Raw genomic sequence first — 27,669 nt, 5'->3', positions numbered from 1 at the left:
ATACATCAACAATAAAATCCCCAGTTCCACTGTATAACAAAGAACTGAACCAGAGAAATATCACCATTAGTGAAGTTAGGAACATTTACGTACCAGTACCAAAACTTTCCTCTCCGCACAGAGACAGTTTGTTTGCATCCATCAAGTTTCCAAAGAACTTCCAGCCAGTTGGGGTTTCATACAAAGCAATCTTTGTAGCTTTGGCCACCCTTCAAAGACAAGAAGTCTACGTTATATCACAGCTGGATTGTTAGTGCACCCACATGAAATACTGCAACAGTAACTTTAGTTGTTATCAAGTACTTAACAGAACAGGGAAGGCAAGTCAGACCCAGTATTTTTTAAATAATAATTCTTTGTATATATCAGGCCAGTACTTTATTTTTTCATTACTTCAGTGGAAATAGTTAGGAAGTGCAGCAGAAGAATCACTACCACCCCCTGGTTTTTATATAGCCGTTTTCATCAGCGGATCTCAAAGCACTTTACAAAGAGGGCAAATTCCATTATGCCAATTTGGCAGATAAGGAAGCTCTGGCACAAAGAGGACGAAATATTTGCTCTAGACCACTAAGTGGGCAAGCACAATTGGGAGAACCAGGTTCTGTTTCTAAGTTCCAGTCCAGGATCCCAATCACAAGATTATACTGCATACCCCAATTAATTGGTTTCAGCTGTAGATTTTAGTGCAGTTGCTGAATATCTCCTCTGGCACTCAGGGAACAGTTGTCCTGGTTTCTGAGGGTGCTTAAAGAGGCACGCGTTAACACTGTTGCTGCAGTGAGAAAGCTCAGTTTACCCATGGTTAAAATTAGAAAACAAGGAAGAGTGATTTTTCTTCTCATACACAAAGTCCTACCTATCAATCGCTCCGCTGGTAGGCATGCTCCGTGCAAAGCCACGAACTCCAGTATGCTGAAAGTAAGGAATACTGAAAATATTGGCAGCGATGACTGCAACAGAGTCTGAAGGGTTAACGAAGAACCCATGCTTTCCAAGAATCATGTTACGATCCTAAAGACAAAAGATAAGGAAGAAAATTCAGTTCTATCACCATGTGCACAAAAGTGTCATAGTAAAGTCACCATTTGGCATGCCCAACCTATTAAAATGGAACAATAGACATACTTTTTATTGGAATTATAGTTTTTTCATCAGCATTCTGGTTTTCCATATTTTTAAAGTTCTATACATTTTATCTGACCTTTCTTATAAAATACATTACCCAATTATGAACCTTGTGCCAAAGTACAGTGAGCAATTTTGTTTCATTCAATTACAGAATGAAGATAAAGAGGAATCTCATTTTCTACAGGTTGTACTGTGGTGATCAGATCTCACACAGATGTATGCTGGGGACAGACCTATATCTAAGATGTTTAAAAAAGGGGAGGAGTAGTGTGCCCTTCACAAGGGTGCATCAGTTTTGATTAACTGCTGTTTCTGTTCCTGTTTCAGTTGCATTTAAAGGCTGTGTTAGTTTGAAGTCCAACAGAAGGCAGGGTTGACATAAACCTAAACTAACTGAATCAGAGATGCATTAGCTATTGTGATCCATAGCTCATGTCATCAGATACAGTCAGGTTTAAAGTTAGAGCAGTGTAGCTCCACTTATACCTATATATAAATGAATAAATGTAACAGTTCTATCAGATATAAGTGTTACTGATTATAAACTATTCAATTTACCCTCTTAGGTCTCAGCATGATGCTATTAAATGGTGTGGGCCTAATTCTGCTCTCACTGGGCGTGTCAACATGAGATGTTAAATTCACAGTAGACTAATTCTACTACACATTAAGACATCATGGCAAAAGCCATGCTAATGCGCAGTAGAATTAGTCTACTGCACATTAGCATCACTAAAGCAGCATGCCAATAACAGGTACTAACTCAATGTGCAGTAATTACAGGTACTAAACTTAATGCACAGTAACTACGGTGCATTAATGCATATGTAGGCATGCCCACTGAAATGAATGCAAGACTTCTGCTAACCTCAGTAGGAACCACCTTGTTAAATCAGTAAGAATGATATTTATCTTGGCATCTTTGTGTACAATGTGAACGAACTACCATCTGCTAAATAATCACCAGACAGCAAAGAGATTCAGCATCAACTTTGATGGAAGTTCCACCTGCAGGCAGCTAGGATAAATCCAGCCTAGAGGGGGCATCACCAAGTTTGAAAAAGCATTGTTCCAATTTCAGTATATTAAGACTCACGTCCTAAGTCAATGACTCCCAAAGAGTGTACTGTAGCAAGTGTGCTGCAAAAGATGATAAGTTAACAGTATCAGATCTGGCCCATGAAACTCCCCACAGGTCAGAAAAATGTGGTTGTGGGAAAGCGGTGGCAATTGCCCTGAGCACTGGGATCAGGCCCAAGCTACCTTGGCCCTGCATGCCAGGACCAGGCCCACAGACTGGATCCAGCCCACTGACCATCCCAGCACCACCCAGCTAGCCCACAGGGTCAAAAGTTTGGGCATCACTCTGTAACCCTTACTATACCACCCCCCACAAACACACCTTTTCATGTGTTAAAGTGTGCCACCAATTTTAAATCAGGGTGGGTGGGTGCCCTAGGTATCAAAATGTTTGGGAAACACTCCGCTGTGTATTTCTAATCTAAGAAGTCTAGACAATATAGGGAACCCTAGAGAATAGTCCTATGTTCATTTACCCCATCTCCATCAAAGGCAGCTCCAAAGTCATACTCTCCTGTCTTCATGCTCTGGACTAAGTCAGCAGCATAAGTTAAGTTTGGATCAGGGTGGTGGCCACCAAAATCCTCCAGTGGTACACAGTTCACAGCAGAATTTGCTGGGGCTCCAAGCTCTTCACACAGGATCTTTTTCACATAAGGACCCACGACTGAGAGAAAGAAAGGAATATGAATTGTTCAAATGTTTTCTTTTTAAAATTACATTTCAATTGCAATTTGGCCACATAGGACATTAGTTGACTGGAAAGATGATTCAGTTTCATCTAATCAGAGATGTGGACTATAGACTGTAGCACAAGACACTGTACGGGTGCTCGCGTGATTCCGCCAGGTATTCTGGGGTTGAATGAAGACAGTACTCAACTCACTGGCATGCCCTCTGTACTTCAGTGATACTTGTATGACTGTGTTGAGAATCAAAAATGAACTAAGGACCGGTGTCTCAGTCATGGTTCAGAACCCCAGAACTCACTTAAGACTGTCCCTACCCCAAAAAGCTTACACTCTGTTATAAGGTTGGTCCTGGAACAGGACAGAGAATGGGAAGGATGAACAGACTTCAAATATTTGGACAATATGGCATGATATTCTGCCTTCCTGTTTCAACAGACCAGGTAATAAAAAAGAGGAGGTAGAATCAGAGGGCACTTTTACACATTCTCTGGGGGTTGGGAGGGGTGCTTTAGTTGAAGTGCCCCCACCACCATTTTTAAGAACAGGGAGTTGATTGCCATGCTCCAGCAGGCTTCATTCCATTGTGCTGGAATACCAGCCAGTCAGAGCAGCCTCACTGCTTGGATATAGGCACCCAGAGGGAACAGGATTATTAGGGCTCTGTGCAATTTCGCTGGCTGTTTCATTTCAACGCTGTTTTGACTCGTTCCAAGCTCAAAACAGCGAAATCAAAAGGAAACAGAGGGCTTTGAAACAGCCTCGAAACATTTTGATTGGCCTCATTTTGCTTTGAAAGTTTTGAAACATTTCGAGTTTCGAAGCAGCAGCCCATCCAGGTGGTGAGAGGCAGGGGAGAGCCAGGGCTGCACTCCCAGCAGCTCTGCACAACCCTGGCTCTCCCCGTCTCCTGCCGCCGGGCTGTGCTTCCTGGGGCTGGTGGAGCCAATTGGAGGACAGCGCAGGCTCTGCCTGCCTCCCAACGTCAGACTGCACTCTGATCAGCTCCACCAGCCCCATGGAGCTGAGCCTGGTAGCTGGAGGCGGGCAGAGCTGGGCCTGCGCTCCGCCTCCTGCCACCACGCTGAGTTCCACCGGGCTTCAAGTGCCAGGGGGACAGTGCAGACTGGGGTGTCCGGTGCAGACTGGGGCTCTGCCACGAGACCCCAGTGACCCTGCCTGCTCAAGAGTGTGGGGCTTTTTTATTTATTTATTTATTTATTTATTCTAAGTGCTGGGCGGCTGGGGGGGGCAGCCATTGGGGGAACTGGGGCGTGCAAGCAGGGGATGGGGCCAGGCAGGGCAGCAATCTGGAGGGCTGGTGGAGCAAACAGAGGTGGGGCATGTGGGCCCTGTGGAGGGGTGGGGTAGCCCCTGTGGGGGCCATGTGGTCCCTATGGGGGGGGGTTGTAGCCCCTGTGGGGGGCAGTCTGTGTGCTGTGCAGGGGGGCTGTGCCCTGTGGGGGGCAGGAGACCCACCCCTCCTGAGCAGTCCCCCCTGCAATGCCCCCCACACCCCCCATGACCACACAGGCTTTTGTTTTAATTGTGGGGGAACATGGGTTTCAGGGTATTTTACAGAGTGACTTTGGGATTTTATCAGAGATTTTTCAGTTTTCAAATAGGGAACACCAGAATTCCTGCTAGGGAAGCAAATGGCAGGACCCAAGCAGAGAAGCATGCTCAGAGCTAGCACCGTGAACCCATCTGGCTGTGGCTGACCTCCTGGCCAACTGGAGCCAGGAGGACATGCTCTTATAGTTCAAAGCAGACCACCACACTGGGAACATCTTCCGGGTGATAGCTGCCCAGATGGCCAGGCAGGGGCCACACATGGTAGTAGTGCCACACAAAGGCCAACTCTGCAGCCATAGCCCATTGGCAGCTGGCCCAGAAGGGCAGATGCATCTACTGGTTGTGTAGTCCCCATCCGTGTCAGGCAGGTGCGCAGCAGGTCACAGCCAGGCAGCAGCCCCCACTGTCAGACTGCTGCAGTGGGTAGGGGGTGCAAGGAACTCTCAGGGCTGCTTCAGCAGTCCAGCTGGCACAAGAGGTAGTGTCCCCAGGTACCAACTGCCTGGGCCCCAGATGCTCCTGAGAGCTAGTAGCCCTGAGCTACTTGCCAGGGCAGCTTTTTATACTGCTGGGGACAGCACAGGTGCTGGTCCCAGGCTCTAGCTCCCCCTGGCTGCAGATCCAGGAGGAGCCAGGCAGGGTTATTTTGCCCTAAGTGGCACAATTTGCCCCACACTGAAGTGCATGTCCGGGCACATGCGCTGAGGCAAAAAAGCCCCAGCTCAAATTTGCACCGCTTCTATTTGAGCTGCTGCAAGTGCACGTGATTGCATGTGTGGACATGCCCACTGTGCACAGCCATGAATATATGTCACAAAGGCTCTAACTACGTAAGTTGTCCAAAAGTGGATCCTTGCATCACAACAGGTAGGAAGGCATGTGCAGAGTCCTACTGAACTGAGTGGGACTCTGTGTGGGCTTAAAAGCTTGCCTGTGTGCATCCGACTGTAGGGTTGGACAATATCTTTGACTAGCTCTCCAATTCATAAATAAAATGTAGCATATTAATAAGAAAGGCACAGCTCAGCAGGGACAGCATTTCCCCAACACCAACTTCTATACCCATGATCTCAGCTCCTGCATTCACAATATTTTCATTATGTTAAATCTGCAAATCAGAAATATCAGTATGGACTGTTTACCTGAAAGATAAAACCTGTCCGCAGTTGCTACTTTAAAATTTTTTTCCAAGTAGTTCGGAAGTACTCTTGCTGTAAGGGGACGTATTCTATTCGCCGTAAGATTAGGAGCAAGATTCTTTTGAAGCCTGTTAGTGCCTGGTATCATGACACCCTCTTCGGACTAGCAGCTGTTGGCAGTCAATATTGCATCAGCCCATATCTCCTAGCAAATATGGAGCTTATTCTGGAGCTGGGGAGGCCATGAAGACCCCATTTAGCTTCCAGCATTTCCTACACAGTGCGCTAAAACAGGAAAAAGTTTAATGTTTTTCTTCATACTATGGGCCAAATTCTACCATTGGGCAATAGTGATCCCCTGTATAGCAGTGAGCTAACAGGAATACCCAAGAGTCACCTAAAAATTACCCTAAAAGAGCCAAATTCTCAGTGATGTATAGACATGATGGTATAAGTTATACCGTGAAAAAACAGGTGCAAGTTACATAAAGGGAAAGGAAAACTCATCAGCAGCCTTCTTTTTTCTTTTCTTCCTGCTCTTGGTTGCTTAACCTCCTGAAACCTGCCATTCGCCCTCTCAGGAAGAAACTCGTCAGCCTCCTTACAGAGGTCTAATTTACGTAGCTCTTTCCCTCCCTCATGAATCTGGCCCAACTCTCAAAAAACCCCTCAAACAAACAAAAAAAACAAACTAATTATAATTAGTGTTTCTTGCAAATACAACTCCTTATGCTGCTAGGAGAACAACTGTGTTACTTAGTGGCCCACATTTTGCATATATGCCACTAATTTTGCATATGGTCCTTTATTTATTTATTTATTGTATATATTTTGCATATGGGCCCTTATTTTGCAAACTGGCTTCTATTCTATCCAGGAGAATACAAAGCACCATGAGACTCTCCCTATGCTTGAAGAAGGGTGTCTGTGCCTGAAAGCTTGCGAAGAACAATTTTTCCAACTATCTAGTTGTCTGCCACTTAGTGGTTCATACTTTTGTCCACTGATTCTGATATTTCCTGTCAGCCACAGAAGCAGTGATTTCCCCGATAATGCACTGCAGCATGCCAAAGAAGGGGCGGGGGGAAGGAGAATGTACAAACCCATGAAAAGATTCCTATTATTCTATATTATAGCCCCTATTAACAAAATAATAATAATTACAAAAATTAAAACATGGCAACATTTATGCAGGCCATTCTATTCTATATCGACTCTTATCCCACCCTCATTGCCAAAGTACCCAAGCCTCTTCCAGTAATACGCAAAGTAATGCAATTAATACTCTCTCTTTCATCTTCTCCCCAACAGTGGTAGTGTGTTTTATTTTGGTAGGCTGTCTGGAGTATATTCTACCCAACTCTCCTGCATTTGTTAGAGGAGATAAGATCTAGGAAGTGCAGCTTGCACATGGAATACTAGGTGGCTTCACTTACAACCCCTAGGGACTCTCTTTAAAGCTGTTTTCCCTTTTCTACCAATATTATAAATTAAAAAAAATAAATAAATTAAGCAACCCCCCCTGAAAATTAGTAGGTGGGAACAAAGAAAAATGGAAAGCCAACAGGGCCTCAGGTAGTCTGAAGTGTTATGCAAAAGCTTTCTGCTACAAATTAGGATTTGTGATGATAAAATAAAGTAAAACGTGCAGTCCTGCACTAGAAAACACAGTATCAAACCAAAACCAAAACTAGAGCCACTTCAAAAATGGACTTGCTTCTTTGCCAAACCACAGCTAAAAAAAAATAAGCAGAGAATAATTCTCCCTTACCTCCGTGCATAGCATCTATGCGAATCTTCAGGTGGTTTTGTCCTGAAAGTAGTTCCTTTAGTGCACTGAAATCAAAGATGTTCCGTAACATGTTTGCATAAGCCTCCACCGAGTCTATGATTTCAACTGGAAAACAAAAACAAAAGATGACATTCATTAGCTCAAAAGACTTATTTCTAAACTCCATTTCATAACAACAGACAAGAAGGCTCCAAGGTAGTAGACCACAGGTAGTGTATTATTTTGCACTACCATTCCCTATTCATTTACAAACTAGCCAACAAAACCAAGTATGTAGTTCCCATACATCTTCCAGTTCTCTGACTTTCTCTATAGAGGGCTTAATTCTGTTCCCAAGTTATATCAAACGTGGGATTTCAAAAATTAATTTTAGCACAAAGTTAAACTGCCAACGTCCACTGAAAGTCAATGCAAGGTAGCCACCTAGCTTCCATTTATGCTTTTGGAAAGATGACATCTACCTTGGTCGACACCAAACAATACACTGGAATATATCTTGACAAAGTCTCTGGGTTGACCACAACCGGTGATAAGAGAACAGAATTTTACCAAATTGTTTTTATATGTATAGCTACATGCATATGTTAAATATACATAAACGTTACAGTATTTTAAATGTCAAAGCATACATAACCAGATGCTGGATGAGATGTGCAACAAATATGAAAACTCACATTTAAAAAAAAAATTAAATTACCAATTTGTAACAACATTTTGGTTTCACACAAAATCCATGAAATGTCATGGCTTTTCACTCAGCCCAACTTAAACCTCAAACTATATTTTAAGTGTGCTTTTTTTAAAAAAAATGTACAAACCAACAACTCAACCAAGTATAACCAATGTGACAACAGAGTTTATTCTGGGTCAAAACGGGAAGCAGTGATTTAATCACAAAAAAACTAGAGAGCATTGTCACCTATCAAACAAAAACACAAGACTTAATACATTGAAGTCAGCAAAGTTCAAGGAGAAAACAAGTCTGAACTTTATTAGACAAGGTAAATTAGCCACTGGGTACAGTGTAGCTTCTCCTGTGTGTAAATATTTAACTCAAGATTTAATCCCTTCCTAAAAAAGGTATTGGACAAGGTTTCAGAAGCATCTCAGTGCCTTTGAAAATTATTTTCAAAAGTGACTTTGGCACAAAGGGCCCAATTCATAAATGCAGTTAGGTATCTAAAGATATAGATGTGTAATGGGATTTTCAAAAGTACCCATCTCTCACTGAAGGTAAAATGTTTTCAATTACTTCCAGGCAGTACAAGTATCTTTGCACTTTCATAGATTCATAGATGTTAGGGTTGGAAGGGACCTCAATAGATCATCGAGTCCAACCCCCTGCATAGGCAGGAAAGAGTGCTGGGTCTAGATGACCCCAGATAGATGCTTATCTAACCTCCTCTTGAAGACCCCCAGGGTAGGGGAGAGCACCACCTCCCTTGGGAGCCCGTTCCAGACCTTGGCCACTCGAACTGTGAAGAAGTTCTTCCTAATGTCCAGTTTAAATCTGCTCTCTGCTAGCTTGTGGCCGTTATTTCTTGTAACCCCCGGGGGCGCCTTGGTGAATAAAACCTCACCAATTCCCTTCTGTGCCCCTGTGATGAACTTACAGGCAGCCACAAGGTTGCCTTCTCTTGCGGAGGCTGAAAAGGTCCAGGTTCTCTAGTCTCTCCTCGTAGGGCTTGGTCTGCAAGCCCTTAACCATACGACTCTCCTCGTAGGGCTTGGTCTGCAAGCCCTTAACCATATGAGCACATGTGTTTTATACAAGCACATACTGTTTAAAACAACAAGATGTCTTTAAAAAAACTGAGGTCAGACTGGTTCAATAGCACCTACACAGCAGTATCTCAGTGCTCTGTCCCATTTGCCTTGCCAAGGAAGGCAATTCAAAGATACTTAGGATTCCTAGTCAGTCAGCAGAAAGATTTAGGCACCTCTGAAAAGCAGTAAATTTGGGCACTCGGTGCCCAGCAGAAGGGAGAAGATATCATCTTGTTGTGCAGTAAAGCATCACTGTCTACACATGTGCAGCAATTAAAGGGCATAGTAGACTAATTTACTGTGCTCCCGGGTACTCCTGTCAGATACAAGTGGCATCCAGCAGCATGTTGAGATAGTGAAGTTGGGATTAGTTTACTCTGGCTCAAACTGAGCCAAAGTATGTCCAGTTGCATTAATTGCACATGTAGATAAGCCCTCTAAAGTGCAATTCAGAAAGTTCAGATACATTTCTAGGTATAGGAAATGTGAGGTCAAGCAATGCATCCAGACTTCCACTCCTGTCCAGAGCTGCATTGCCTCTATCCACGATAGATCAACAGGGGTGGATCCAGGAAGGATCCAAGGAGGGGTGTATCCCGTTCGCTGTGCAGCCCATGCACAATGCGTTCTCTGAGCTAACCAACTTGCCAGGCCAGCTCTGGAACCTAGGAGGTGAACACCATCATCACTTGCTGCCCCTCCACTACCCACCCCACCACTAATTTGGGAAGGAAAAGTGCTGTCCCCCAGTCCCAGAGTTGCTCATGGACATCTCCATTTACTTGAGATTCACAATCCCTAGTCTTACTTCTCACAGGGGGCACTTACACATGCAATTAATGGCCGCATCCACACAAGTGGGACACAAGAAGCCTGCCCGGCCAGGCTTCAGTTTTGGGCGGCGCGTGCTGTTCCCGTGTGCATTGCCTCAGTTTTTGGCAAGGTTTTTTTTACCCTGGGATCCTTTATTGGGATCTGATCTCCTCACAACTGGGAGACAGCTGGCCCCAGAGCCGAGACAGCTCCCCCCACCCTGCAGAGACAGGGGCTTAGCCAGGCAGCAGCTCTGGTCTACTGCCTGGGCTGACCAGGAGCCATTTGCTCCTGATCAGGATCCACGTATGTGCTTGGGTCCACTAGTTAACGTGCCTTTTTTCTAGTACCTGTATGCATTGGTACTAGCAAACAGCACATTAGACTAGTTTAAGGTGCAGTAATTGAGATCATACATGTGATGCTTTAGTGCACATTAGTGCAAAATGGAGGCATAGCTTGCTTATACCAATTTGTATTGCTCTTTTGAAAGTAAGTGGCTGAAGTCTGCTCCTATTCAAAATGACCCAATGTGAAGCTGGCTGCTGGTCTTCAGAGCTGCACTGGAAGCAAGTTAATAGAATGCAGACTCTTTAGTGCCCAAGTCACTTTTGAAGACAGGACTAAAGGTCCTAAGCCACTTAAAAAGAAACTCATGAAAATGTCACCAATGCTCTAATACAACCACAAGTGGCTGGATGAAATGCAAGACTTACAAGACAAAGTTCTGTGGTCTGTATTACGCAGGATGTCAAACTGAATGATCACAGTGGTTATGTCTTGCTCATTAAAAGGGAGGTAATTTAATTGCCTCCCTGAAAGCCAACATTATGAAAATAAGTGTCACTTACCTGTAAATGGTTTAAACTTGTTCTCCAAGTCAAATTGTTGCTTTCCAATAGTACCAAGGTCCACATGTAGATCTGGACAGATAGCATACTCTTCAATAGTCTTACTAATTTGGAAAATTTTATCAGTGATAGCTTCTGGAGCAGGACCTAACAGTAAAAAAAAAGAGGGGAGGGAAAGAGAATTTTCAGTGACATTATGCCATAACTGTCTATTCTAGAGGTATATCACAGAACCAGGGGATGAGCATCTCTCTTGGAAAAAGAACTATATGGGGAGGGGGATTTCTAATTTTATTTAAGTGAAATGTACTGCTGACAGCACTGAATCCTTAAGAGGATGTAATTAATATGTGTTCTCTGGAACAGTTGGAGAAATAGTGGCCAAAAGAAGGGGAGTGGGAGGAAAAGGGGGGAAATCTTACCTCCATTGGAAATATTGAATTTAATGCCAAAGTCTCCATTGGGCCCACCAGGGTTGTGACTAGCTGTCAAAATGATGCCACCAATAGCTTTGATTTTTCTAATAATACACGACACAGCAGGGGTTGAGAGAATTCCATTCTGTCCAATTACTAAGCGGCCAATCTAAAATAAACATTCAAAATAAATTATCCAAATTATTTTAAAGGTGACTAGACTGTGAAAAGCGGAAACATCAGCTTCGTAGTGCCAGTGTTTAGAAAACTCTCACATGGGGTTGTGTTAAATTTACAGGCATGGCCTCTGCTTGAACAATTGGCTTCATTTTTGTTCTGCTGCACAATCTTCCGATATGCATAGTGAAGCACAGCATTTGACATCAGCTTTGTTGTGCATCTTTGGCATTTCCCTTTATATAAAAAACCCCCTGCAGTTCAACTAGAAATGACAGAGAATAAACTGCAAGCTGTGTTTTCTAGAGGCATCTAACAAATAACTTGTGAACTATTATCTAGAATTTTGTTTTCCAAAGATACTGGGATGTAATAAAAACAAAGAGCATTTAACTTTTCCCCCTTCCTTTAGCAATCTTAGACCATAGGCCAAATTCTGCTTGCTTTGTTTCTGCAATCAATCAGTATGATTGCTCAAGCGGGTTCAGATTTGATCTCTTTCCTCACAGCAAGGAGCTGATTTCCTTTGTGTAATCCAGCCATTTTCAATGGGAACAAACACATGGCAAAGTGCAAGGGAATTAGAAGCTAGTTCGTTAGGAAGCAAGGAGAGCAGGATGTGTGTCAGTGCCTGCTTTGCAGTAGAACGCACCAGAAAAGAAGGCACATGTTCTTCTTAAATTCCAAGGTGCCTTCATGCAAAGGTAGGTTTGGTTTTTCCATCCCCTTCAATAAAAATGTCCTCTGTCCCAAAAATGCATTAAGCAGTCCTTTAGCCAAATCATGAACAAAGTGCATTCAAGGAAAGGGAGTTAGCAAAACAAATTTAAAGTTAATGTTCCAGGAGTAAAAGAGCACATTCACAAGTACTTTTACATCAGCAACAGATGAATGAAACTCTCCTATGTGACAACACACTTTATGTAAAGAAGATTGTCAATGAAGACAGACAATCCAATCTTATAACTGTCAAAAACCAGCCAAGCAATCAACATACAGTTGGAAGACCTCCACCTCAAACAACTAATGAACACAGTTTTTAACAGGAATTAATCTTATTCTTTTTATTAGTCATGATATCTAACATTACAGCCTTTAACTTATTTATATTCCTGGGGGTTTTTTTATCAGTTTATTATGCCATCTATAAAATCTTGGAAAGTAGTACAATATGTTCCTTTATTTTCTCCTCTATTCTTAGCCTATCTTAGCACAGCCAGGCTTTTATATTTGACCTTAGCTCAAAGCAGTTCCAGTAAAATCTCATTAGTTTGATACTAGATCACTCAAAGTATCAGATACTTTGAAGCTATTGTCATTCCCCAGCCAAAAAGATAGATTTTTGTATGCTTTATAATACTGATAATTCAAAATACAACTACTTTGAAATTCGAAGCCATTTTCTGGTCCCTTGGACCAGGAAAACCTAGTTAAATGCATTACCTATCATTAAACTGCTGCAGCATGTGCTCAGTCATGGAAACCAACTATGAAGTTGATTGAATGCAGCCTGCACCAAGCATACCCATACAACACTGGGCAAGGCAGAGACCCATACTGGGCAAACATACTAGTAAACACTGCCATAAGGCTACATTAGTATAGCCCACCTGAATACAACAGAACAGCCATTGCACCCTGTCCCCCTTAGTGCCAACTCTTTTTCAAGTAAGCCACTAGTCAAATACATTTCAACTTCCTCTTCATTCCCACAAATGAGCAGTGCCATTTCCAATGACATCCGTTTATTCACCAGCCTTAAATGTCCAGCAAACATCACTCACTACATGTCTATGTAGATGAGAGGCTCTGTGGTCCCCTCTCTTGGTCCATCACCTGTGACTGGTATGGCCCTGCCCACCAAGGTGTGGAGCCAGACCAGGTAGCCCCACATCTCACCTGCATATACATTTTCGGAGGGTTCCAGAACTCATGACAAGCACGCGCAGTTTCACTCCTGAATGGGGGCTAATTGGCATGTAGATTGTGCACGTAGATGTGTGGTGGTAGGTACATGGAATACACGCACACCTACTGAGTAGTGCTGGGCTGTGGGAACCACCATGGCTTGAAACGCTGTTGACTCTGCTGGGGCCCAGCCCAATGATATATGGCAAACCATGTGCCTTTTGGCTTGAGATTAATATTGTACATAGTATTATATATAAGCAGGAACAAAAGTGCTGCTCAAAAGTGTGTTTATGGAATACCTTCGCTGAAACTAGAAGCATTTTGCAGAAAGAAAGCATGGATTGCAAGTGAACTAAGCGTGTAGACACCCGTACCAATATGCATAAATGCAAATCAGTATGGGTACATTTACTTTAAAGTCAGTGGTTTCTTTGGTCCTCTGCATTTTGAATTAATGAGGTTCTACTGTACCTAAAGAATCTATATTGTGAGAGGTAGACCTTTATAAAAGACACCAGGAACTCAGTACCGTGTCCTAAATTCAATGCACATCATCTGGTTGTAGAGAAATGTATACTTCCAAGAGGAGAGAGGAGATGTTTCAAATGGAGAAACAGTGTTTATTCCTTTCCCCAGAATCATTTTGGAATTGTGGAAGATTTGGAGTATACAAGTCAATTTTGCTCTATTTTGCCCAGGAAGTAGTCACAGAAGACAACTAAATTGTAGATGTGACCAACCCAAGAGCTTGTGTTGACTTTATACAACTCTTCTTGAACAATTAGTATGAACAGATTTTTTTTAATGTCAGATTCCACATTCTCCTTCACCCCCCATCAAAATGCAAAAAAGTGGGCTAGATACCATTCCACCTTTTAAGACAAAAGGTGGGTGGATCGTCTTCTCCACACTTGAGTCATGAAAAAACAAATCTTCAAGCTAAAATAAAGGTATACTATGAAAATAGACATATTAATCACTTTTTAAGGACTCAAGGAAGGTAGAATAAGATAACAACTTAGAGGTGCCTATACATGAGTGTGGAGGCTACTCTGATGTGCTGTAATTACAGCGTGTTGGAGCAGACTTGATTAATCGGCAATTACTGTGCTCCAGCAGCTTCCCATGTCTCGAATGAGCTTTAGTTCAAGCGTCCCCTCCACCATTTTGAAGCATGGGGACACAGATACATGACATACTGTGGAACTTTAATTAAGTTAGCTCTTATTGCTGCTCTCATTAAAGTGCTCCCCACCCTCCTCCCAGAGCACGTGTAAAAGTGCCCTCAGAGCCTGTTTGGAATAGAATCCAATCCAATATCTTTTTCCCCCCCACCCAATTTCTTAAACAACTCCTATTTTGGCAATAAAAATGCCAAATTTCCATTGCACTGAAATTCCTTTACGTCTTTCTTGCATTTCCTCTGTGAAGAGGTGGAGCAGGGAGGATTTAATTTCATACTTCTGCAAACTTTTAGTTAAACTATTACTGAACAGTTATTTGTTTCTCTTCCAAGAGCAACTAGAGGTACATGCCAACATGAAGCTAATCAACTATTTTAACACAGTGGTGCCAGAAACTGAGCATATGTCACAAAATAATCTGAGGGTATCAAAACCATCAGAATAATTAGAGGCAATGGGCCAGCTTCAAAGTGTTGGGAGAAAAGTTTGACTCCCTTATTATTAGTATTACAGTCATGCTGAGAGACTGGCAGAGACTGGAGTCCCATTGTTCTGGTCACTCACTGTACATATTGGGTAGAGATAGTCACCTTTAACCCAAATTAATCCTTTGTGTTTCCTACGGGTGAAAGTTGTCTCTGTGGCAGGTTATTGTGTTCTTTACATTTAAAGCTTTAAATTTACTGAGTTCCTTATTTCAGGGTAAATTAGTTCTTCATAATATAGTAACCCCCTTCCCACAAGGCTTTTTTTTTTTTTTAATTAAAAAAATATGGACTTAAAATTAAAAACTTTGTTTGAGATGTCAATTTGGTGTCACAACTTTAAAGAGATCTTAAAGCAGCATACAATCTCCCTTACAACACAGAAAACCTAAGAATGTGAGTGCTCAAAAATAAAAATAAAATAAATGCCTCTGCATACTTTTCTGCAGCGAAGATCAGGGTTCACCCATAAAGCTGGTAGGTGCTTACAATACCATTTTCTCATTAGAAATCCACCCCCCAAAAGGAGACCAGAATCTTACATCAGTATGCCAAGTGCAAACTCACCAGTACTTTACACCATGCCATAATTACACCAACTAAGTTTAGATAATTCTATTTATATATGCCAGGCTATGTGGACTACTGACTTAGTCATTTCCTTTAATTAGGGAAAGATCATTTAAAGCTTTGGCTCCCAATCTTTTTTTTGCTGCAACCCTAAATCTGGGTTGCGACCCCCGCCTCTGCCCCTGACTCACTCATGCCCAGTGGCGCCAGCAGAGCCTGGACTGGGCTGGGATCGTGGGGGGCAGCAGCGGCAAGTCGCGTGGACCATGTGTCAGGAGAGCCCCGCAGGTGGAAGGGTTGGAATGAGGGGCAGACTCCCTGCAACCCTGATTTGGGTTGCGACCCGAGGTTGGGAGCCACTGATTAAAAGTATGAAATATAAATTAGACTATTACTGGCATGTCAAATATGTTTGGTCTTATTTGGCAATCCTTCTGATCACACATTCAAAGGTAACCGTCTCCCATCCCTGCCTACATCACAGAGATTAAATTGACTGCCATGTTTCTGAGAGAAGATATGCATTCCTCATGCAAATTTTACATTGGAAAACTTCCTCAATCATACTTTACATTGTACTCACTGGGCTTATCATGCAGTTGATAAAACTGATCAATAAAGCCAGAGGTACCGGACAGACAGACAATGTAAAAATGCAACATACAAACTAAAGCAAAGTCAAATTTAAAAAATAAAACAAACAAACAAACAAACAAATAAATCAGACCTGTATGGAGCATATTATCAGAAAATAAATTAGGGACAAACTTTCAGATTCGATATATTGGCATAGCTCCATAGTCTCTTCAATCTTCTACACTAGAAAAGAAGCTGTCCCCCTCCCCTGCTTTTTTGATACCCTTTATCTCTTGTAATAGCAAACAAATACCTTCTGCAAAGAAAGTAGAATTAGAAGGCACTTGATAAAATGTTTGCAGTCCCAACAGCAGTGTTTGCAGGCCTTATCTTCACCTACTATAAATTTATACTTTATAGATCAGTGGCTCTTTATCTTTTCACACTTAAGGCACCCCTTGGAAAATGCCAGCTCTTGGCTTTCACTCACTTTTTGACTCCAAAAATATAATATAGCCATTCTTCTGTTGCAAAAAACTCAGAAAGACCACTACCGGTCAGAATGGTTTTGACACTATGGATTTATCTTTGAAGTCTCTGGGTTTGTCTTGAAAAATCACATGTAGGTGTTTCCACACCTAACAGTGTTAATATTTGCATGGCATCCTTAGAAGAATCTCATGACACCCCAGGGAGCCCAGCATCCTGGCTGAAAGAAAAAAATCATTGCTATAGATCTTCTACTTGGACAATGTGTTGATGCCAATGGAGCTACCTTGATTTACAATGTCAGATGCTGTGTTGTTTAACATTTTTACTCCAAAAATATTTTGTTGTTAAAAACAACAACACACAAACAAAAAAACCCACAACTGTGTTCCCTTTCCATCTTTACCTCTTAACCATAAGTCCAGTACTTTCTGATTAATGGTTTTAAATCAAATTCTTCCCAATGAGCTGTTTTAATGAAGTCTTCTGTGAAATTCCTTTTCCCCCAGAAAAACCACATACCCAAATTTCTAGTACAAGCTGCACTGCACTGAAAGACAACGAGACTTTAATTCCAGCTTCAATAAATAGAATTTCACTATAAGCAGAGCTCTCTATAAATAGGTCCCACTGTAACAAGCAGAATATACCAATTTTAAATACTATAGTGATACTCCTGACAGCTGTTTACATCCATTGAGAAACCTCCAGACATTGTGTTTTGCTTTTTCATTTGTCAAGCAGCTCAGACCAATAATGAAGCTGCTTTTGCAGAGCTAAACCGAGTTGTCACTGAACAGAGGCCATCGTTCTACCTATCAATTGTAAACAGTGCCACAGTTTATGAGAGTTAACATTCACAAGTGTCAATAAATCTGTGAAAAATACCCAATGAAATGAATACGTACAATATATTTATTTTCATGATACCTTTCCTTTCTATGCCAAACAGCAAAATAGCTTTAAAAAAATGGCTACTGTCACTAATACCAAGGCTGATTGCAAGTAACTAACCAATTCCATTAAAGCAATTAGCTACTTGCAATCAATTAAAAGACAAGAGGAAATTAGCTAAAACTCACACCACCTCATTTACTAGGATTTTGTATTCTGCCGAGATGTGCTAAAGAATTAGGAATTTAGTCAGATTTAATATATACCAACCCCATTAGCAGCAGCCATTTGAACTATCAATTCTGTTGCAGATTTATTAAAATATCGCCCATCGCCTCCAATTATCATAGTAGATCCTTGTCGGTCTCTTAGATCTATGGAAAAAAGTATGCTCTGGATAAAATTCTGCAGGTAGTTTATCTTGGTCTCAAAATAAAAGGTCTTCTTCCGTAATCCACTGGTTCCTGGTCTCTGGTCACGATAAGGTGTTGTTGGCAGAGTAAGTATAGGCAGAGGACTGTCTTCCATGGTCTTTTTTCATATAAATGCATTTAAAAAATAAATTATGGTGAAATTAAAAGAAATCTTGACACCAGCAATGGCACATCTACTAGTCAGAAGTTCAGTGAAGCAGTCAAGTACCCAAAAATAGCTCCTTGAACCTTGAGCTGCATGCGGTTTCTGTAACTGAAGAAGTTTTCTTGCACTTGTTCTGGAAGATCAATGTCAGAGAGAATACATATAATTCCACACTACAATCCCTCCTGGAACTGGACAGGAAAAGGGAAATTTTTATCTTTTCCGCAGTCTTCTGTTTGATACAGTAGTTGCCCTTTTGCAACTACTGTGTTATTACAGGCAATATCTCAGCAATGTTAATTCTGTCCTATTTTCTTTTAGCGTGGAGATGGTCAGAGAGGCTGTTAACAGATCAGCCCTTCAGTCAGAAGCATTGATTTGTTGCCAGGCTCTGCTCTCCAAACCAACATAGCATAGAAATGGTTTCAGGCAGATGAGCAGATTTCTGTAGCACCGCCAGGTCTCCAGTGGTGGTTCTTACTGTTGCACAGTCCTCACTGGGACACTAATACTGAGGCAGGTTTCCAGGAAGCACAGTAGTACACAGCTAAAGTTATTTCATGGAGCCTAGCAAGTTAAAGGTCACTCTTAAAATGGAAGTAAGAAGATCTGTTACCTACAGTTTTCCCTGTCATTCTGACAGCCAATCACTTTCTCCATTGACAATAATCTATACTGCTTAAGGGATGGGTTTTCCTCTAATAAACACAAACAAGTGGCGTGTTGAGCACAGTAAGATGAATTCCACTATTACACTGGGAAAAAAATCCAGAGCAACTCCAATGGTTTCAACTAAGTTTACCAATAATTAAGACCAGAATTTTTCCACAGGGTCTTTGCAAACTATCGATGATTTTGGAAAAGTGCATGCATCTAAAGCTATGAATGCTGAAACAACATGATTAAATGCATACAGAAAAGAATGGCAGCCAAAATGTTTAGTCCCAACTATATTTCATCTGGACTGAATAAAAGCCAACTTTCCTATAATTTATAAGGAATCGTCCCCCTGAATTCTGGGATGTTTCATCCAATGGTCGTTTACCCACTCCTTTCTCCCCTCCCTCTAGGCATTTTACAAACATCAGTTGAGCAATTTGGAAGCCTATACTTCGTTAGGGACCAGCCTGCCTGATGTTAAAGCAAAAGTCAGAATTGTGCATATAATTTAGTTCCCTTATTTTGCAAGGAAATTTGGGACTGCCTCCAATTCAAAATGCTATACGAGGCAACGGACACACTGGGGAGGAGATGAAATCACTGTGACAACGTCTTCCCAAATATTCTAGGAAAGGAAAGGGAGGGAGAGCAGGGGTGCACACCAAACCTACAACTCTAAAACAGTATCAATTTCCATAGCCAAGCATGGAGACATGTCTTGAGGAGGAAGGAAAAAGCCTTCTAATTCTCTTAGAGCCAGGATCCCTCCCAACTACATATTTGAAGGCAAGTGCTATCATAAATATCTGGAACAGTATAGTAGCCAAATATGCTGTCATAAAGGGGTTACTGTTCCCCTAATAAGTGGGTACACCCAGCAAGACATAAAAATGGCCCATGGTTCCTTCACATTTCAGTTTCCTACCAAAGAACACAGCATCAGACCAGGAAGCAGCAAGGCCAAGGCTATGGGGTAGAGGATTTGCATTCATCTTCCCAAGGGGGGACAGTTTCTGTGGAGAGAGTCTGCTGATGTGCAGAGGAAACCCCACTCACTTTACTGTATGAAGGATGGCTTTGAACAAATACACATTGGTCTAGTTATCTTTTGTGAATGCCTAGTTTTGAAAAAGAAGCCCAAGGAACTAAGATACTTGAAAAAGGAGATTTTAAATCAAGTTGGATATTTAAAAATAAAATAGGCCTCTTCCTCCCTATTCTGCCCCAAAAGTGATTTTGTTCAGCTTATAGAAAGGACCAGGGAATTCTGTTCTGCGACAGTGACACTTCCCAGTACGTAAAGATAAATCAGGCTTTGGTTATAAGTAGCTACATATATTCAAATAAATGTTCTTATGATGCATCTATTTGACTAAAATGCATCAAATGTGAAAAACGAAACCTTTAGATTTAAATGTAATATTTGAACCTCAGAAAACCTCCCTTTTATTTTGGAGAGTAATTCAGTGCTACAATCTCATTTCATCTCTTAATGTAACTTGACATCTTTAAAGCTTTGTACTAACACTGATTTGCACACCTTACTTTGGTATCCAGAAGCGAACATGCACTGTGGCACAGTCTATTCATACGCAGAGGTTTCCATCTAGTGGTACAGAAGAGGAAAAAAATCCTGGAGTAGAATGGGTACAGCCTGTATTCACTTCACACAGTGCATCTGTTTCCTGATCATTGCAATAAGATTCACATGGGAATTTCCCACTGGTATTAAATTGTTTACTAAGTCTTTTTCCCTTCTTACGTTCAGATAGCACCATGAGATCAGCTTACTGTCCCATGAAATCCCTCATTATTCAACTACATACAGAAAGCAACAAGCCACTAGAATCAACTCCCCTCTTTGCTGCATACATAGGGGAGATTTACATGAAACCTCTCGAACACTGGCAGGGGAAAAAGGAACTGTGAACACACTATACATTTGTGTATTTAATTAATTAAGAATGCAATATATCCCTGCACCTCTTCCTCCTCTTTTTGGTTAGTTTGACTTTCTATTGTGAGAGGTTTGGAGACTCTGGAGTACACAGGGCTCTCCTGCCAGAGATGTGACACTGAAATGAAAGCAGATACTATAGAGCAGTGATTCTCAGGCAGGGTATTGCAGCACAGTGGTGTGTCCTGAGATCCTTTCAAGGGTGCCGCAGGGTGCAACACAATGTTAGCACTCTTAGGTGCGCAAATATGATCCACAAGATAAACTCAGATATTCCAAAAAGAAGTCCATAGTGTTAAAAACCTTCTGACCTCTGCTGTGGTCACAGTTCATTGCAACAGAAAAAATGCTCTATTATTTTTCTGTAGTTAAAAATGAGTGCAAACCAGGAGCTGGCATTTTTGGAGGGGTGTTTCAAGACCCTCAAAGACTGCCTCAAGATTGTTGAGGGGCATCTTGCATATACAAAGCTTGAGAAACACTGCTGTAGAGTTTTCTAACTAGGAGGAATGGACATTTTACTTCACTTGGATGCCAAGCTAACAGGGGCTGGAAGGGGACAGATATGAAACACAAGGCCTTTATCTTTGCCATATCTGATGGCTGTTTAACATTGTACCCTGAACTGACAAGGTAGGCATCTGTGTCAAAATTCACTATTAAGAATAAAGGTCTAAATGGCATGGAGAATAGATTAAGGTCCCATTACATCCATACAGGTGATGAGATAAATTTTGGCAGGGTGGAAGAAAGGGAGAAATCTTGCACACCTGTCACTACCCATGCTGTACATAATCTGTAGCTGCAGAAGGGCTGGCATCTCCAAAAACCTAGCTTATGGAATTCAATATGGCAACTTGGTGGCCCTGTGATAAGTGGTGTTATTGCCAGAGCTCTATAATGAAATTGAGAGCTGCCTCCAAGTTCATGATGCACATAAATACCAGCATGCTTTCCTAGTTCCACCTTCTGTCTTGTCTCCATCTTTGTTTAATATCAGTATTGACTGGTGATGATGAATAAGCTGGAAGATGCCCAAGTTCCTGGCAGCAAGCTGGACACCATTTTGCTTTAGGACCTCAAATATGCTTTGTTGGCTCTGATCTAGTAAACTGACCAGATGAACCATCAACTGCAGCTGCTGTCTGGTTACCAGTTTGGACAAAACCAAGTCCGTTGCCATAACTATCAAAGAGCCTTTCACTCTGGATTAAACCCAGCTCATCATCAGTGTATCCTAATGATACTGAAAGGCTGGCTCCTCTGGATATTATCACAGTCCTGAAAGATGTCCAAAAAAAGATGTAGACACTGGTATAGGCCTGAACAGTGAATGTGGATGTAAACACTAAGCAAGACAGAAGACCAATAGACTAATCTTTCTTGTCCTGACACTTTATATTGAGTGGCTAACAAGGATGATATTTACTAAGAAATGTTAGTACTTGGTGATTACGTGGTCGCCAAATGATTCAGGGTGATTTAGTAATCACCAAATGATTCAGGGGTGGGGTTGGCCCATTTTCCAGTTGCTACCAGCAAGGATTGGATATGCAAAAACATGTCCTGGACTATGAACTTTTTCCAACTAAAATGTTGACTTTTTTAAAGCTAGAGACAAACAAGCTTGTGTTTTCACAAAGTATGTAAACTTTACCAGAGAAAGTGCTGCACAGCACTCAGAAAGCTGCCCCTGTCTGCACACACACTAGGTTGCTTCGTATGGTTGCTCAACCTGTATAGCCTTAAGATTCCCTTGGTCTGAGTAGCCTGCAGTGCTATTTCTTTCCTTGGCCACCGTGGCATATTTCTTGGGCATGGCTTTTGTCTACATCCCCTGCTTAGAAAGGAGGCCATGAAATCCAGCTTATACTTCCAGCTCCAGTGCTGATCCCATAGACTCCTCAGTAGCTGAAGCTAGAGGTGCACTGATATATCGGTGCCATATCAGATCGGCACCAATAAAAAAATATGTATGATTGGCTATCATTTTTTTTGGCTGGTGTAGCCAATAAGGTCACCGATAAATATAATATGCAGCTGCATGCAAGTGGCCAGGAATTCAGCCAGGCAGCGTGGAGAGCAGCGCTCTGCAGGCAAGTCTGTGAAGGGGAAGTGGCATGAGGGAGGGAAGGGGCATGGGGGGGCATATTGAGGCCCCCATGGTGAGGGAAGGAGTGGGGCAGGGGTTGGGAGTGCTGCCCAGCCAGGCTGGTGAATGGGACCCTGGGGCCAGGGCAGGGAGTGGGACAGAGCCACAGGTGGCTTGTCCAGGGGACATGGGGGGGGTGGCTCCCCGCCACTGCACATACCCCCAGGAGAGGCATGGGGGGCATGTGCCCTCCCCTCCCCCCCATTTCAATTTGTGCACAGGGTGGGGGCAGAGGTGGGCTGCCCGCTGTGGCCTTGGGTCTCTCTGCCATGCTGCCTTTGCCTGAGGAGTTGTACACTGGCCACATGGCCCCTGCCCACCCCACAGCAGTGGCAGCAGCAAGCTGTGCCTCCTGCTGCTAGATTGGCAGAGGACACACAGCTGATGTGTGGCTCCCAGGCCAAAGGCAGTAGCACAGAGAGCCCTGAGTCCACAGTGGGCACCCTGGCTCTGCCCTTGCCCCACTTGGCTCAGCTCCAAAAAGCATCCCCATGCTTAAAAAATGGTGCTGGTGGTGCTTGAACTAATGCTAATTTGACAAACTTTGGTTCAAGCATCCCTGCAACCATTTTTAAGTGCCAGGACACTGATCCCCTGGACAAGCCACCCATGGTTCTGTCCCACTGCCCCGGCCCTGGGGTCCCATTCACCGCCCTGTCTGGGCAGTTCCTCAAGCCCTTGGCCCATCCCCTCCCTCACCATGGGGGCCTCAATCTGCTCCCCCCAAGCCCTTTCCCTTCCCCTTTACAGACTTACCTGCAGCAAGCTGCTCTCCACGCTGCCCAGCTGTGCTTCTAAATCAGTTATCGGATTGCTATCAGCTGATATGCCTGCTGAATAATAGGCTATCGGTATCAGCCAAGAAAATCTTTATCAGTGCACCCCTAGCTTAAACTCATCCTTTTCCACAGCCCTAATTTCATGAGTGCCTGTCAGCTCCATTACTAAGAGAGAAAGAGCCTGGGGATCCCTGCCATCAGGCAGGGCACAGCTGCAGCTGGGTCACTGTGGAAAGCAATTGATGAAATTCATTAGGGGACACCTGCAGGCAACCTTGAGGAAGTTCGCTGACCGGAACAGGAGCAGGGCCGGAGAAATATAAGGCTGGGCCTGAAGCCTGGATGTGGGAACAAAGCAAGGAGCTCTGCAAAGGCGCCTGTAAGGCAGAAGCAGACTGAGTACACTAGGTCCTGAGTTAGCTAGACCTTAGGGCTAGCAACGGATCCATACCCAGGATTGGGGTAGCAGTTTTGTTAGAGCCAGAAGGGCTTCTATTTGTGTTTTGATCCCAGTTTTATCTGGAGGTTTGGGGGGGGGGGGACGGGGGACAGTAGGGGTGATTTAGGAGGTCCCTTAGTGCCTGCAGGGGGCATGTCAGCTGCACAGAGCCCAAGAAGGGCAGGACAGAGACTTTGGGGGCCAAAGGGCCTAGCACCTGGGTAGGGCAGAGACAGGGCCTGGAGCCCAAGCAGAGACAGCCCGAGAGGGATGACCCAATAGAATCCGAGAGGGCAAGAAGCTGGGGACCCTGAAGCTCGGTCTGGTCTGCAGACTACAACTATAGGGCTCAGCTAGAGCAAATAAGGCAGAGGCTGTGAAGGCCAAGGCCTGACCCTTGAACAATGTCAGGTTCACTCCAAGACCCTTAAGCAGCCTCCACCCTAATGAATCTTAACATCAAAGTCGTGGCAGGAGAGTAAAGGAGGTGAGGGAATCTGGAGTTGGAGCCAGGGCAGGAATTACGTGGCCACCAGGGGGCATCACTGCTGTCCTTGGACCTGAATCTGTCACAGTGCCCTGCATTTACATTAATTACTCTTTAACCCTGAAAACAGAAAGTCTGGACACCTAAACACAAGATATACAGACCTGGACAGAAAGACAAACACTTATGGATATTTCCCTGCGTGTTTCTTCTCAAGCCGGGAGCATCTTTTATGCTTAGGTCAGAGTTCTCCAAAGAGACTCGGATCCTGGATCTGCACAAGGATTCTCCTCCAAATTTTGTGGCCCCTTTCTCTCCCCCACCTTCTACCCACATGTCCTGTAACAGCTGGGGACAAACCCTTCCCTTCCAGGCTTCTTCCAGACCCCTGATTAGTCACTAGGTGACTTCCCCCTTCCTCATGAAGTGGCCTTTTCCTCCTTCACCTTTTGTCCTGCCTTGCAATTTGTTGCCTGGTAACCATTCCACTGGACAGACCCAACCCTCTTGGTCTGGTCTCCTTCCTTATCTCTCTTTTGCTTCCCATGTAGACCTATTCAAATGACCATGAGTCTTGATACTCCATTCACCCAACTCAGACATGCCTGTTAGCTCACTGATCACTCCCAATCAGTGTTGCTGGAAAAAAGCCAAACTCGTGAGCTGGCATAACCATAAACATTAACTTAACAAGCCCACCACCCACTCTTGCTTGCATTTGAAATCATAGCCTTGAGGCTGCTCTGGGAAGCCCCACCTACAGCTGTCTCAAGACACAGGTCTCTGGTATGCTTGAGAGCAGATGTTGGAGACAACCTGGGAACAGCCTTGCATATTTCCAGGTTTGGCAAAAGCAAGTTGGAGCAGTTGGGCTGGTGGCCTCAGGGCGTATGTACTGCTATGCTGTAGACGCGCCCCGTTTGTAACAGGAAGGTGCCAGAGCCCTGCATGATGCTACACTGCAGCTACAAAAGGCACCAGCTTTCCATCCAACGTGACAGATGCAGATGGGCACTGTCAAGTGCTACACTGTCCACGATGGCTACTTGAAAGAACTTCCAAAGCTCTTGGTTGAAGCTCGCTTCTTCCATGTACAGTATTTCAAGTTGCTGCAGGAATTTTATTTTGTTGCAAAATGTTTAGGTCAGTGGTAGTGGGGTGGGTCCAGTCTGCAGGCCAGAAAGATCCCTGTGTGCCAGGACTAGATTCTAGGACCTAGCACCATCCCCTCCCTCCCCTATGCTGGTATTGGTCCCCAGGATCTCAGCACCATTCCCTCTTGCCCTGGGGCACTAGGACTGGGTTCCCGGATCCTGGCACTACCCTCTCCCAGCCCCACTCTCCACCAGGATTTGACCCTGGGGACCAGCATCACCCCTTCCTAGCCCCTGATGTCAGGATTGGGTTGTGGAACCCAGTGCTGCCTCTGTGGCCCCCTGTGCTGCAATCAGGCACCCAATCTAGCACACGGGGCCCAGGGCTCTCCATGGGTCCAGGACCTTGGCAGCAGAGGAGCAGCACCGCTATTCTCCCACAGTTAAATTTCTGAACCCATAGGGAGCCTCATGGGTTGGATGACAGGGCCACAGGCTGGGAGTTGAGCAAGCCTGGTTTAGGTGCTACCTAGATGGACCATGCATCTTGCTACAGACTTTAGACCCAGTACACTAGGTTTACTGTGGGGTCTGGTAAGAATTAGAAAAGAAGTGGGATGGGCAGCAGAGGTCTGACATGACAGAAAGCAGACACAGCGGCAACTTGACCAGGGCATAGAAGTATTTGTTTACCTCCTGCAGGACTGCTGTAGCTAGTGGCAAAACCTCTTAGAACTGGCTCGACTGGAGAGATAATGGGCCTGGGTCTGAGCTTCCACATTCTGCTACACTTCAGGCTAACAAACCCTTTCTGTTTAAAAGGTCAACCAAAAGTTACTGAGCGCATGCTTACTAAGGTTGCCTTGAAATTTGCCATCCCTTGTAATAGGTAAGGTTAGCAGTCCTAATGGGGAGGAAGGAGTTCACATGAGCAAGAAGTTCATTCAGCCCAAACACTAAAACAGCTTAAAGTTAACAAATTATACCAAAGTTTTGGAGGGATGCTATACTTGAATGCATTGTTCAGAAAAAGAGTTAAGCTCTCGGGAGAGATGCCTGCCAAATATTCATGCACCATTTGGATCATAATGCTCATGTGCAGAAAGACTAGTCAAAGACCGCTTCTGTTGTGCTTTCTTAAGACTTGGGTCACTCAAGGAAACAAGCTATTAGGTCGACTGAGTAGTGGTCAAATTCAAGTATAAACCTGACTTTTGGCACAAAAAGAAAAAAAAAATTGAAGGTCTGTTACTAAAATCCACCTCTGACAGGGGAGTTTGTTATTTTGAGGAAATGTAATCCAAGTACAGCAAAGTGCTCCAAGTACACTCAAAAGGAAAATTAATGACAAAGAAATTCTTGTTGTGAGGGACAGAGGGGAGGAATAAAAAGAGAGGGCTTTGGGGCTGTGGTGATAAAAGAGGGATTATAGGTATATTTGAGAGATTGCGAGGCTCTGGTCCAGGGGAAGAGTTTAGTAGGAGTGGCAAGGGAAGGCACTAGTGCCTTGTGCATGTGCGTGAGGGAGGAGGGGAGCAGGATTAGCCATGCTGGGCTGCCATCTCTGCTTCCCCCACCACATTTCCTCTATGCATACTAAATCCGAGGAACTGACCTTCTGTAGTAGCAGGAGCCCTGCACTCCCACCATCCCACGTGTTCTGCAATCTGGGAGACTCCTTCCCTCTGTAGGGGGCTCAGCCCGTTTCCCTGCCTCCCATGGGAGCTGTGGGGCCCTGAAGGTAATACAGATTTAAATCTTTGAAATCCAGGGAATAAAAAGTTGAGGCATGTGACAGCTCTAAGTGGAGAGGGAAACAGCTGGGAGGGAAGTGGACCAGAGGCATGGCTGGGAGGCCTTGGCAAAAGAAGGGGAGAGGGTCTGTCTCAGGAGACAGCTTGGCCTACAAAAGTAAAGAAATAAGTGTTTGACCATTTTGTACACATGCTGGTACCTGTGATAAGAGCACTCAGCAACAGAGGG

At 43.6% G+C, this 27,669-nt stretch overlaps 1 protein-coding gene across 1 annotated transcript in view; it reads right to left on the bottom strand.

The window, feature by feature from the left end:
- The window catches only part of PGM1 (phosphoglucomutase 1), a 49,255-nt gene that overhangs the window by 11,162 nt on the left and 10,424 nt on the right, over positions 1-27,669 (bottom strand). Inside the window, exons 2-7 of the mRNA XM_014593891.3 lie at positions 11,260-11,422; positions 10,838-10,984; positions 7,386-7,511; positions 2,688-2,878; positions 860-1,014; positions 94-209 (exon numbers count right to left, since the gene is read on the bottom strand). Of these exons, the coding sequence (XP_014449377.1) occupies positions 94-209; positions 860-1,014; positions 2,688-2,878; positions 7,386-7,511; positions 10,838-10,984; positions 11,260-11,422 (898 nt within the window). The remainder of the gene's footprint in view (positions 1-93; positions 210-859; positions 1,015-2,687; positions 2,879-7,385; positions 7,512-10,837; positions 10,985-11,259; positions 11,423-27,669) is intronic.

Source organism: Alligator mississippiensis, chromosome 5 (genome assembly GCF_030867095.1).
Source record: "Alligator mississippiensis isolate rAllMis1 chromosome 5, rAllMis1, whole genome shotgun sequence".
Classification (NCBI taxonomy): domain Eukaryota; kingdom Metazoa; phylum Chordata; order Crocodylia; family Alligatoridae; genus Alligator; species Alligator mississippiensis.
Note: the sequence above shows the minus strand (reverse complement) of the source record. Positions and strands in the feature narration are given on the sequence as shown.